Source organism: Stegostoma tigrinum, chromosome 1 (assembly GCF_030684315.1).
Source record: "Stegostoma tigrinum isolate sSteTig4 chromosome 1, sSteTig4.hap1, whole genome shotgun sequence".
Taxonomy (NCBI): Eukaryota; Metazoa; Chordata; class Chondrichthyes; order Orectolobiformes; family Stegostomatidae; genus Stegostoma; species Stegostoma tigrinum.
In genome coordinates this window covers 123,957,627-123,971,657 of record NC_081354.1, presented here as the reverse complement: position 1 = coordinate 123,971,657, position 14,031 = coordinate 123,957,627, and the positions used below count along the sequence as shown (strand labels likewise).

Below are 14,031 nucleotides of genomic sequence, written 5' to 3'. Positions count from 1 at the left end.
GGGAGAGAAGTTGGAAATTATTATTGATATATACTTAAATGTTCATTTATTTTACAAGTAATTATAATGCATTGTTAAATACGGGTTTCCTGAATCTACCAAATGGATTTTGTATTAAAGTTAGATCAAAAAACAAGGGAGCAGAAGTAGACCATTCAACCCATTGAGTGTGCTCCACCATTTTATATTCCTCTAACTTGGCAATAGAACATTCACTTCTGTTGTCAAAGTCATTAATACTTTTAAATAATTGTGGACCCAGCACAAATCCCTGTGGCATTCACTAGTTACCATCTGGAAACTAACCCCCTTATACCAACTGTCTTCTATTTGTTAGCCAATCCTTTATCCATACTAATATACTATCCCCAAGATCATGGGCTATTATTATGTAGCTTCATGTGTGGTACCTTGCCAAATGCTTTTTCAAAACCAAACCTATCACATCTTTCTTAACTACTCTGCATGTTACCTCTTCAAAGAACTCTTAACAAACTTAACAGGTACATCACTTCATTAACCATGCTGATTGTACTTGATACAGCATTTAACAATACATGATCTATTATTTTAGATTGATACACAAATCTAATCTCCTTGAGAGAGTCTATTGATACTTCTCCCTACAAAACCCAGAATTATATAAAAATGAGTCGTGGATAGTTGAATTTTTTTCCCCAGGATAGAAATCTCAACTACTAGGGGGCATAGGTTTGAGGTGAGAGGGGGGAAAATTTAAAGGAGATGTGTGGGGCAAGTTTTGTAACACACAGGGTAGTTGGTGTCTGGAATGTGCTGCCGGGGACGTGATAAAAGCAGGTATTTAGACAGACGTGACAAGGCTGGGAATAAAGATCATATGCAGGCAGAGTGCCCCAGTTTAGAATAGCGTTGTGATTGGCGCAGACACAGTGGGTGGAAGGGTTTGTTCCCATGATGTGTTGTTCTGTGTTCTACAGTAATTACCCATTACCCCCACTTTTGCACACTTAATTTGTTTCCCACTGCTCCTCCTTCAGCTCCCCAACTTCAGCTTTTTTAGTGAAGCTCTTGTCCGTACCATTGTCATTTTCAGACTTGGTATCATCATTGTTCTTTCGGCCAGCTGTTTGTCTCCAACGTCAGTAAAATTCAATTCATTCAAGACTTGGAACCTATATCCTACCTACTCTATTCATTACCCACTACATACTCTGACCTAATGCTGCAAAATTAAAAATCTCATCCCACTGTTATAACCCATTACGGTTGTATTCCTCTGTTTCTTGTACAATAACCTTTCCTCTTGCAACTTTGTTCTCTTTTTCTCTTGGGTTTTCCAACAGTCTTTTAGTCCCGTCATTCATGACCACAAGATTAGCTGCCTTAGGCTCATGATCTATAATTTTCCCTCTGAATACTTCTGCCTGTCTCCTACACTTCAGTTTAATATTTTTAAAGTTTATTGAATGCAAAAGAAAATCTGTTACGGGCTTGTAAAGAAACACCTTCGTGTTTTCCTTGTTCTTGTACAACTCTAGATATCATTTTGCCTCGGTAAAGCATTTGAAATTTATTCTTCAAATAAGTTTGAAGAAAAACTTCTAGACAGAAAGTAGAAAATAAAACTAACAATACAGCTGACTTGATTCATAATGGGAGATTATGAGTTCAGAGTTCAGCTGAGAGTAGAAATATCATGCCCAAGCCCGAATGTTTGGAAAGTGGTGAGATTTGCGTGTAAACAAATGAAAGACAGCATTAAAATATGCAAAGAATGAATCATTATTTGAATTTAATTTGTTATTGTGAGTTTATTCATTTAAACTAAACTATTATTTTGGGCATTTAAAATGTCACTATTGCAGGAAGGCAAAGCTGACGTTTTTTAAAAAAAAAACACAACAAAGATTAAGTTACTAAAGAAACCCATGGCTAAATAGTGCAAATAAAATGAAATGTACTCTTGCCTATAAACTGTTAACTTTGTCTTGTGTGTTAAACATTCAACATTGAAAACACATATCTACAGTAGTAAGAAATCCTATTATACATGCATATTAATCTGACCTGCATACTGTCATTGTGAAATAATTTCTTTTTGGAGGGCTCTATGGTGTAGTAGTATTGCCCTACGTCTGGACCAAAGGGTCCAAGTTCAAGTTCCACCTGCTAAAGTGATGTGTCAGACAGCATGTTTGAACAACTGATTGAAAGTATCTAATCTAAATTTCTAATGTAGACTTCTATCAAAGCTTAAACTGTTCATGTTACTCAACTTTATCACTGAATAGTACTTTGCATTCAAAAATGTGACTAAGTAAATGTTCAAAACTTTTTTCCTAATGGAGAATGTTGAATAATGTGTTTGGCTTTCTTTCATGATTATCAATATGACTGTAGATATTACAAAGGTATTTTTGAAATGTATAAAACTTGATTTGTAAAGTGGCGTAAATAATGTACTAAAGTGTTTGTATATTTATAATGGTTTCACTTACAGACACCAGAAACTCTACCTGGACATACCAAAGCAAAGCTTGCTTACAGAGAGAGTGTAGAATGGTTCAAAGGTCAACAAATAGGCCTTGGGGCGTTTTCTTCATGTTATCAGGCACAAGATGTGGGAACAGGAACATTAATGGCTGTGAAACAGGTAATTTCTGGAAGTTCTGATTGTGTCCACATTTTTTTTGGAGTGAAGACTTGATCTTAAAACAAGCTATGTTCAAAATGAACTAATTTTAATAAGTTTAAATGAAAATTTGAAAGATTTTAGTTTTACCATTTTGTATTGGTATTAAATTTTCTAATTTTCATATTTGAATAGCACTTTTTGAAATTGATTAACTGGAGATTAATCATAATTCACTGTTCTCCAAATTTTTCTCTTCAGATATTCTAATGCTAATCTTGTGAAATAGATCTCCTGTGGCATTGACTTGTTATTAGGAAACATTGTGTTTTATAATAAGACTGAGCTCTTTGTTAACATACTTATGACCTCTCTGTCCTGAGTTTAGAAACAGGCTTCAAATTCACCCACTGATGAACACGAAACTGTCACTTTCCAAATGTCACTGACGCCTCCCAGAGACTTCAGCCCAATGAACGTGATTTTGTCCTACATTGACATTTTTTTTCTCTTCCTGCCTGCATTTCAGAGACTCTGACCTTACCACTTTCAAATGTTTAGTGGCCCTAGTCAATATCTTTGCTATACAAATGACTGGCCCATCCATCTCACGCCAGGCAGACGTGATGACCCTCCTCCTACCTTGAACAGAGTTCCAAACAGTCACTGTCACTAACTACCTCCTCCAGGCTGGCTGAACTTAAATTTGATAGAGGTTTTCAATGTCATGGTCAGTAGTGAAGTGGAAACTGTTTCCACTCATAAACAGATTGAGAACTCAAACTTTTTCTTCCTCTCAGAAATAGTTAGGGTATGGATTAGACTGCTTGGAAATGGGATGCAAGCAAGTTCATTGAGGCATTGCCAATCTTTTGCCTTTTTCCTGTAACCTCGCACATTGTTTCCAAGTCAGTGTTCAGATAGCCAGGCACATTTGAGAAAATAGTTTCCAAAACCATAACAGTTCAAAGATTCTGACCATTCTGTGAGTATGTTCTCAAATTAAGCATCTCTTTTGACAATATCACTTTCTTCAAATAAATACTGCCACAAGGGCTGCTATTTCTCTTCGTCTTAGTAATTTCTGCCTTTTTGTGGCGTAGGTGGAGCGTCTTTCTTGATCCCATTCTACTCTGGCCTTTTTCTTGGTTCTCTTTCTGGTACACTCTTGACTGTATCAGTGCTGTCACTACCTCCTCACCCCCGATTAGAAAACGTAATTGTTTTGATTCCAATTCCTTTCCCTCCTTCGCTTCTCTATCTCAGTAGTTTCCTTTTTTTTAAGATAAGCTATTGTTCAACATTCATGATAAGCTCAGAGGTTCACAGGGCTAGCTTAATGTGTGGTTAAATGCCTTTCACCTTGTTTACCATGAGCACTCTGTTCCAGTTTGCCCATTCCTATTTCCATCACATCTGACTATGCCATTTTCCACACCCATACTTCTGATATGTTCTCGTCGCACTTAATCAGGAATTTGCTTCCACTGAGTTTGACGTGCTCTTTTCAACAGAGAGCTGCAACCAGTCATGATTCTCCTTCTGCTTTTTATAGCTGTATGAGAGGTATATGTTCTCTCGCTACCACAATTTTTTTTTATTTGACTTGTAATGATGTTCCCTTTTTAGTCGCTCCTTCCTGCCTTTTGTGACAAAAGTTCCACTTTGCTTCCTGCCTGTGTGTATCCTTCAAACATGTTGCACTCAAACTTTTTCCAACACTCAAAAGATTATCTACCTAAAATATTAACTGTTTATCCCTATATAGATGCTGCCTGATCTGCTGAGGGTTTCTGACAGTTTCTGATTACTCTTGGCATCCACAGGATTTTGCTTATTTGAGTTTGTTTTACTTGTGACTTGCCACGCTAATATGTTGAAGATTGCCTCGATGTCATTTTACAATCACTTTAGAACAATATTCATTTTTTTATTAAGTCTAATTATTTTGCTGGATCATTCTGATGAACATATGATTCTTGTTTATTTTGAACATACTGAAATATCTTGGTCCTCTTGATCCACCACCAATCTCGATAATGTTTCTTCTATGTAGAGATTGAGAGTGGTGGAGAGTGACAGATTGCTCATTAGCCATAACTTTTCCTTTGCTCTTGAAGGAACTTCAGTATCTACATTTTAAGTTCCCTTCTCTCCAAACCTTTTCCTCTTCAACTTGAATTGTTGGAGCAACTTTCTTCAGTGCTGTTAGTTTAGTGATTATTTGGTGCAGATATTTGCAATTATATTGCTAACTTCTCTAAAGGATGCATTCCACAACAAGTCTTCCTTAATGCAATGTGGAGAAAATATCTGATAATTTCAAGATTTCTCTTAGATTTTGCCGTTTCATTGGATGCTGATACAGTAGCTTAGATGTGTCTGGTTGATGAAATGTGCGCTCACATTCATAGAGTTTTTTTATATCAGCCGTTGAAGTATTTAGAGTTGTCATTACTGTTGTAATGTAGGACTAAGAATTTAATTTTGTCACTTTGGGATTGGAAATTTATTTTTCTAACTTGGCAAACAGGTGACCTACGTTAGGAACACATCTACTGAGCAAGAAGAAGTGGTACAAACCTTACGCGAAGAAATACGGATGATGAGCCGCCTTAACCATCCAAATATAATTCGGATGTTAGGTGCCACCTGTGAGAAGAGTAACTACAACCTGTTTGTTGAATGGATGGCAGGTGAGAACAAACATTCTTTTTTAAATCAACACAGTATCTGTAGTTTTATTTTCTTAGCTGGCAAAATTCTAACTGCTACCTTTTAAACATTGCTCTTGTTCTTCCATTTGGCAAAAGTGGAAGTGTAAACAGCTAAAAATGTCTAATTTGCTACTTCCGGGCTATTTGCAATTGCTTGTAATGTTGAATTTATACTTTTTATATCTTCCAATTGTTCTGTAAATCTAGAATGCATTGTAAAACTGATCGATGTGCACTGATCTGTGTTGTTATCTAATTCCTGCTGAATCACTGCTTAAGTTTTCAGAAGCTACTAGAATAAGTTTGAAAGCCCAAGGCTAGAAAGTTCAACGCAGCTTGTCATTTTGGTGCTCATCTAATGACTCCTGCTGGAGTAGTATACTTGACAAAAGTTCAAAGATGACGTAGATTTTGTTTAGGTAGTTTTTTTATACAGATGACACTAAGATTGGTGGAGTAGCAGACAGTGAAGGGCACTGTCAGAGATTACAGCAGAACATAGATTGGAGAGTTGGGCAGATAAATAGCAGATGGAGTTCAATCCAGGCAAATGCGAGGTGATGCATTTTGGAAGAACTAATTCAAGAGCAAACTATACAGTAAATGGAAAAGTCCTGGGGAAAATTGATGTCCGGAGAGATCTGGGTGTTCAGGTCCATTGTTCCCTGAAGGTGGCAATGCATGTCAATAGGGTGGGCAAGAAGGCATACGTCATGCTTTCCTTCATCGGATGGCGTATTGAGTACAAGAGTCGGCAGGTCATGTTACAGTTGTACAAGACTTTGGTTCGGCCACATTTGGAGTACTGTGTACAGTTCTGGTCGCCACATTACCAAAAGGATGTAGATGCTTTGGAGAGGGTGCAGAGGAGGTTCACCGGTATGGAGGGCGCTAGCTATGAAGAGAGGTTGAGTAGATTAGGATTATTTTCATTAGAAAGATGGAGATTGACGGGGGACCTGATTTGAGTCTACAAAATCATGAGGGTATAGACAAAGTGGATATCAAGAAGCTTTTTCCCCCAAAGTGGGGGACTCAATTACTAGGGGTCATGAGTTCAAAGTGAGAGGAGGCAAGTTTAAGGGAAATATGTGGGGAAAGTTCTTTACGCAGAGGGTGGTGGGTGTCTGGAATGCGTTGACAGCAGAGGTGGTAGACGCAGACACGTTAGTGTCTTTTAAAATGTATCTGGACAGGTACGTGGATGGGCAGGAAGCAAAGGGATACAGACCCTTAGAAAATAGATGACAGGCTTCGACAGAGGATCTTGATCGGCGCAGGCTTGGAGGGTCGAAGGGCCTGTTCCTGTGCTGTTATTTTTTTTGTTCCATTGCTTTACTGTGGTTCATTGCACCTATTTTTATATAACTTGGAAGAAATGTCTAGATTTCTTTTTAATGGCAGGAAATTCTGTAGCTCCTGGTGGAATTTTGTGAATATTTTTACCTGGTGAGACTGATAAACTACTTTAATTTTGCAATTTAAATAAATGAGAATATGTTTCAGAATCTTGTAACATTTTATTTTTAGGTGGATCCGTTTCCCATTTGTTAAACAAGTACGGTGCATTCAAAGAACAAGTTATTATTAATTACAATGAGCAGCTGCTGCGTGGCCTAGCTTATCTCCATGAGAACCAAATTATCCACCGGGATATCAAAGGTAAAAATGTCTTTATCTATGGCTAAGACAAAGAGTTAAAAAGCAAATGGATAACATGAGTGGAGGACCTCCTGTGAGCAACCATACTTTTGAGATACTGTCACGGGAGAGTAAGGCCATGATCTTTTACTGATCTTTCAAAAAAAGCCTTCAGAGTAAAAACCATATCCAAAAAATATATCAGAGATAATGGGAACTGCAGATGCTGGAGAATTCCAAGATAATAAAATGTGAGGTTGGATGAACACAGCAGGCCAAGCAGCATCTCAGGAGCACAAAAGCTGACGTTTCGGGCCTAGACCCTTCTTCAGAGAGGGGGATGGGGAGAGGGAACTGGAATAAATAGGGAGAGAGGGGGAGACGGACCGAAGATGGAGAGAAAAGAAGATAGGTGGAGAGAGTATCGGTGGGGAGGTAGGGAGGGGATAGGTCAGTCCAGGGAAGACGGACAGGTCAAGGAGGTGGGATGAGGTTAGTAGGTAGATGGGGGTGCGGCTTGGGGTGGGAGGAAGGGATGGGTGAGAGGAAGAACCGGTTAGGGAGGCAGAGACAGGTTGGACTGGTTTTGGGATGCAGTGGGTGGGGGGGAAGAGCTGGGCTGGTTGTGTGGTGCCGTGGGGGGACTCCCCCTTCCATTCTCTAGATGACATGTCCGTCATGGGCCTCCTGCAGTGCCACAATGATGCCACCCGAAGGTTGCAGGAACAGCAACTCATATTCCGCCTGGGAACCCTGCAGCCTAATGGTATCAATGTGGACTTCACCAGTTTCAAAATCTCCCCTTCCCCTACTGCATCCCCAAACCAACCCAGTTCGTCCCCTCCCCCCACTGCACCACACAACCAGCCCAGCTCCCCCCCCCCCCCCCCCCCCCACCCACTGCATCCCAAAACCAGTCCAACCTGTCTCTGCCACCCTAACCGGTTCTTCCTCTCACCCATCCCTTCCTCTCACCCCAAGCCGCACCCCCATCTACCTACTAACCTCATCCCACCTCCTTGACCTGTCCGTCTTCACTGGACTGACCTATCCCCTCCCTACCTCCCCACATATACTCTCTCCACCTATCTTCTTTTCTCTCCATCTTCGGTCTGCCTCTCCCTCTCTCCCTATTTATTCCAGTTCCCTCTCCCCATCCCCCTCTCTGAAGGGTCTAGGCCCGAAACGTCAGCTTTTGTGCTCCTGAGATGCTGCTTGGCCTGCTGTGTTCATCCAGCCTCACATTTTATTATCCAGAAAATATATTTGTACTTTAAGCATACATGCCTCCCTCCAATCACAAAGGAATTGGGTCTGTTTGGAATGTTTATGTGGTATTCAAGGAGAATGTTTGAGATTGTGTAACTAGGGAAAGATATTTGTGATCAGAGATAATGGGAACTGCAGATGCTGGAGAATCTGAGATAATAAAGTGTGGAGCTGGATGAACGCAGCAGGCCAAGTAGCATCAGAGGTGCAGGAAAGCTGACGTTTCAGGCCTAGACCCTTCATCAGAAATGAACGTCAGCTTTCCTGCTCCTAAGATGCTGCTTGGCCTGCTGCCTTCATCCAGCTCCACACTTTGTTATCTAGGGAAAGATATTTGCTCCCTTTCCTGATTTACTGGTACTAACTTGAAGTATTTGGTTTTCTAGGTGCCAATCTGCTAATTGACAGTACAGGACAACGACTAAGAATAGCAGATTTTGGAGCTGCAGCCAGGTTGGCATCAAAAGGGACTGGTGCAGGTGAATTTCAAGGGCAGCTGTTGGGAACTATTGCATTCATGGCACCTGAGGTAAGTTTTTAAATACCTTTTATATTCATTGTACTACTTTTCTGTTCATGCTAGTTATTTGCAATAGTAATCTATTGAAACTGATGATTGGAGTTTGACTTTGCAAAAAAAGGCTTATATATAACAGCAGCCTGTACTATTTTGGAAAAAGCACAAAGTTTGCACCCAGCAAGTTCTCTTGAACAGATGTTAAATGCTTCCTCCAAATCATCCATTTTTACAGATTCTAAGACCATATTGCAGAAATCTTTGCATGTTCTAAATTTTGGTATGTGTCCTTATTTGAAGGGCAAAATGTATTTGATTGAACAGATGCAGATGTCCTCTATTTTATCGATATCTGAATTTTCTCCCTTGTTTCTTGAATTTGATTCTGCCATGTACCATTTGCTCTTGGGAAAATTGTAATTTATTATGGAAAATAATTTCTAATTTTATGCAAAATCACCAAATACAAAAAATAATTGAATTGGAATGGGTGTTCCATTGCAAAAAAACCGCTATTTCCTGTACAATATACTGAATATGTTAGAATTTGTTTCAGCTCTATAATTTAGTTGAGTTGAAGATTATGAATTCATTATTCATTCGTCAAGAATGCAGTGTTACGAATGCATTGTAACACAGGTTTTTCCATGTTCTGCTTTCCTAATCCTTTTCTTTAGATGCTTATAGAAGTCAGTCCTGGAACAGTTAATCATATCCAACATTGATTCTATTTTTTTAAGGTGTTAAGAGGCCAGCAATATGGCAGAAGCTGTGATGTGTGGAGTGTTGGTTGCGTTATCATAGAGATGGCCTGTGCCAAACCTCCTTGGAATGCAGAGAAACACTCTAATCATCTTGCTCTAATATTTAAGGTTGGTAAATTTGCGGCAAGTTGTTTAGGCAGGCAGCATGGTGGCACAATGGTTAGCACTGCTGCCACACGGTACCAGGGACCATTGTTCATTTCCAGCTTTTGGTGACTGTTTGTGTGGAGTTTGTACGCTGTCCCTGTGCCTGTGTCGGTTTGCTCTGTGTGCTCCAGTTTCCCCCCACAGTCCAAAGATGTACAGGTCAAATGGACTGACAATGTTAAATTACCTCCATGTTCAGGGATATGCAGACTCGATAGGTTAGCCATCGTAATTGTGGATTTAGGGTGGGATGCTGTTCAAAGGGTGAATGCAGACTCGTTGGGCTGAACTGCCTCTGCACTGTAGGGATTCTATGAAATATAGAAAGTTTGTCTGAGAGCGTGCATGTGTTGCGATAGTATGTTTTGAGTATTGAAAATTGTTCATACACCAAACTGTCATTACAAACCCACAATATGCACTTGTCTCCAACAATTTACAGAGTAAAACATTTTTAAAACTTGAAACAAAAAGTACTGTTCAAATTGAGGATTATGCTTTGAGTCTTACCTTTGTACATAATTCTACAAATTCTTGCACTTGCTGTCAGTTAAGTTTACTACTAATTAAGTACATTATATTTGTCCATTTTCAAAAGATGTTAAGAAAACTGACGATTGCAGCAATTTCTAAATTTTCTATCTCTCAAAATTCAATAGATTGCCAGTGCAACGAGTGCTCCAACAATTCCAAACCATTTAACCCCTGCATTGCGCGACGTGGCTCTCCGGTGCCTAGAACTTCAGCCCCAAGATAGACCCCCATCGAGGGAGCTTCTGAAACATCCAGTCTTCCGAACGTGGTAATGGATACAATTGCAAATAAAAGCTGTGCAAGACAAAACTACTGAAACAAAGAAAATGCCCAGGTGTTGTCCTGCAGTGCACTGTAGAGCTGTGTAAATGGGAGAACTGGCCTCGGGTTTGAAATAAAAGCAGCAAAAGCCAAAAGGAGTCTGTCTGTCAGTAAACAACTGTCAACACGTGGACAAAATAGTATGCAAATGTCTTGTTCCTGCTTGTAAATGATGTGCCTCCTTATTGATCAGATTTGTCACTAGTGCCCTGAAATATACTTGGATCTGCCAGTTAAAAGCTGTGGAGCAGTTTGGAAGGACATTCTTCTGTCAGAGCACTTTTTCAGCACATACTAGCAGTTGAGGGGCTCCTTTGAGGTCTTGCAGGTTTTAAACTGCCACTAAAGTCTGACGTAAAGTTTAAGGATGTATTCAAAGCACCAGATTCTCCCTGTCTCTCGTATTTTGTATTTACGAAATAATTCTGAAAAAGGGTTTTCTGGATTTAATACTGAGATGTTTTGGGGTTCAGTTTCCGCTCTGGACACAGTTGGCAATATGGGCAAAAATTGTGCTAGTTTTCCAAAGTTTCCACTCAATTCATTTGCATATTGCCAAATGTAAAATCTTGCATGAACCAGCACAATTGGGCAAAGTTCTTCAGAAAAAAAATTGCATTTAAAAACAAAATCCTTGATTGTATGACATTCTAATGGAGTTTTACTAAGACAGCTGAAAATAGGTTTATCACAAAAAGTAAACCGTGATAAGTAATCACTATCTTTTTAAGTAAATTGATTTTTCAGTCACTGAAAAATGACTTTTAACAATTGTACGAAACCAGCTTACAACAGGTGCACATAATTAAGTTTTTTAGTAAATTAAGTATTGTTAAGGTTTAAAACTTTCTGAAGATACCCTTGCACCAAAAGAGAGCTTAATTTTAAGGGCCTAAGTGGGCAATAAGTGCAGAAACTTGCTGCAATGATTAATTGAGCCTACAGGGATGGTTAATTTTGCAGACGAGGCTGGCTTCCAACATTTTCATAAATTAGCTCAAAAGATTATGGAAACTTTATTTTCATTTAAGATTTCTTGATCTTTTGTGCTGGTTTTATTGATATTTGACAAATTACACAGGGAAAACCAACGAGGCGGAAGCTCTACTCTCTAACATGTTCAATGATCCACTTAAGTACTTGATTATAACGTTTTCGCTGTGGAAAACAGTGAAGTTAGAATATCATCCAAGTTGATTGGACAATTTACTACAAAGGTGCCTGCTGTATTTTTGTCCATTTTCAATGAACGGGTCATTTTACTAGCTGTTATAATTGAAAGGAATTTTGTGGTATCCACTTAATGACTTAAATTGTTTTAATATTCAGGGAAGGGTAAATTTGTGAAACCTATTTTCAAAATGTATTGTAAAACTTTTGCCATAATTCAGCTGTTTTGAGTTGGTTATTGATTACTTTTTTACAGTTTGAAGATGTGTACTATTTTGTGTAAAATGCTGAAAAGATTACCTTTACATTTCCAGTATGACACCATTACTTGTGCCTGTTACAAAACTTGTAGGGTAGTACCTGCTGTTTGAATCTGTCACTCGGTTAGTTTACTAATATTGAGCAGCAACCATGCCAGAAAGTTCCTGTTACGGTTTCATTTGTGCTACTGTCTTTTGAAGTCTTCTATTCAATTTTAAAACATAAACATTTGTATTTGGTTGAATTTTACTTTTGCTGCTGTAAAATTCTAGAATCTTTGCAAGAAAGTCTTATTGTCTTGACCTTTTAACAAAACAAGTAGAACAGCAAAAATGTTATATTCAAAGCTTAGTTTGCAGTTTTCCTTCAGCAAAAGGTTTAATTCACTGTTGCCATGTTTCTTACAATACACTTTCATTTTTTGCAGAGTAGCCTACAGTGACCAATTTGAATAGATGTAACTTAATACAGTATCTTGAGAAATCTTACTTGAAATACAAGCATGTTTCAGAATTGCACGCAAGACTGATAAATTGTGTTATTAGTGTTCACATCACCTCTGCTTCCTTAAATTGAGAGGGGAATTTAAGTTTGAATCAGACATTACTTTAATGACTATTTCTGAAATGTGAACTTTAAGTTAAACTCTCCTCCTGTTTTATGGTATTTGAATGTAATATTTTAATGTTGAGAAAGTCCTTCCTTTAAAGAAAGGACATAATATTGCTGTTATGTGAGATACCACATTGGATTGAAAACAAATGAGCAAAAGAAATAATTTGCACCAACTAATGTATATTTTTTAAAGTGACAAGACAAATTGATTGACCGATTCATATGCTAAGTCTAGATTTCAGATTCATACTTGTTAATACTGAAGGAAAACAATATTTGCTTTGATTTTATTTGGTTAAATCTTAATATTTTGTGTTTTGTGAATTGGCTAACTGTTAAAGCTTACATCCTTTTAGACATTTTTAGTTTGGGAATTTTAACTCTTCCAGCAATAAGTCTGATTGTCTTTACAGATTTTAAATACTTGTTATTTCCACTCTGTGGTAAGTCTAGTAAATTAAAATGTCAAATTGATATACATGAAAATGGGGTTTCTGTCCCCATAACAGTTTTGCAAAAAACTGAACATAATGTGAACCCTCAGTGTAGGTGTTAATTTTTTAAAGAATGTTTTAATATTATATTACATTCCTCATTGGTTAAAAGGTGCTGTTATTGCTTGAAGAGTTAAAGGTGTACAGAGATGTTTGTAGCATACTTCATAGCAGTGACTCCTTTAATTTATTGACAACTTGGAATCATATTTTGTGGTCCTTTTCACGTCAATAAGTCTTTTTTTGAACAAGTGTTTTTCCTTGAGCTTTAAATGATGCACTCTTGCCATTTATACTGGAAATGTTTTTGTCAAATTTTCACTTCCTGACAAAAACATTGAACTGATGAACCTCGGCTAATCAGTATTACTTTGTAGATCTCAGCATCTGCTTGTTTAATAAGCCGATGCTTTTTATTATCAAGTTGCATTTTAATTGGGGTTGTTTGCGTTGCCCTCAGCTTGCTGGTAATAGTGACGTATTTTTTGTAATTTTTTTTATTTTATGCATATGTGATGTAATATTCTTTCTTTGGATCAGAGCTGGACTGAAAATGTAATGTAATTATTTGTGCTGTTCTTATTATGTTATTTGGTACTTCTTATATTGTAAATAACGTCTACTGCTGTTTTATTCCAGTTTCTACTACCTCAGGTGTCCTATAGTTTTCTTCTACCAAAGTACACTTTCACAATGAAACTATATTTGCTATGTGACTGTAATTTCTAAATCTTCCAGGGCTTAAGGGCTAACTTCTATTAGCACCTTACTGTGCAAGCAAATTTAAAAAAAAATAAATCTCTGGGGTTGAAAGATTGGTTAATTGTATCCTTTGTAATTTTAAATATATCAAATATTTTAATTATTGAAATTTTTACCCCATTTTGAAACATTTTATAGCATAATTTGGACCTATTTTGGTGTTTTTGTCTTTCTAGTAAATAAAAAAAGGTTTTTTGGAAAAATA

At 37.8% G+C, this 14,031-nt stretch overlaps 1 protein-coding gene across 1 annotated transcript in view; it reads left to right on the top strand.

Moving 5' to 3' along the window:
• map3k1 (mitogen-activated protein kinase kinase kinase 1, E3 ubiquitin protein ligase) overlaps positions 1 to 14,031 on the top strand; it is a 144,796-nt gene extending 130,765 nt beyond the window's left edge. The window contains exons 15-20 of the mRNA XM_048523759.2: positions 2,483 to 2,635; positions 5,148 to 5,310; positions 6,862 to 6,993; positions 8,628 to 8,770; positions 9,499 to 9,630; positions 10,329 to 14,031. Coding sequence (XP_048379716.1) covers positions 2,483 to 2,635; positions 5,148 to 5,310; positions 6,862 to 6,993; positions 8,628 to 8,770; positions 9,499 to 9,630; positions 10,329 to 10,475 — 870 coding nt within the window. The 3' untranslated portion in view covers positions 10,476 to 14,031. The remainder of the gene's footprint in view (positions 1 to 2,482; positions 2,636 to 5,147; positions 5,311 to 6,861; positions 6,994 to 8,627; positions 8,771 to 9,498; positions 9,631 to 10,328) is intronic.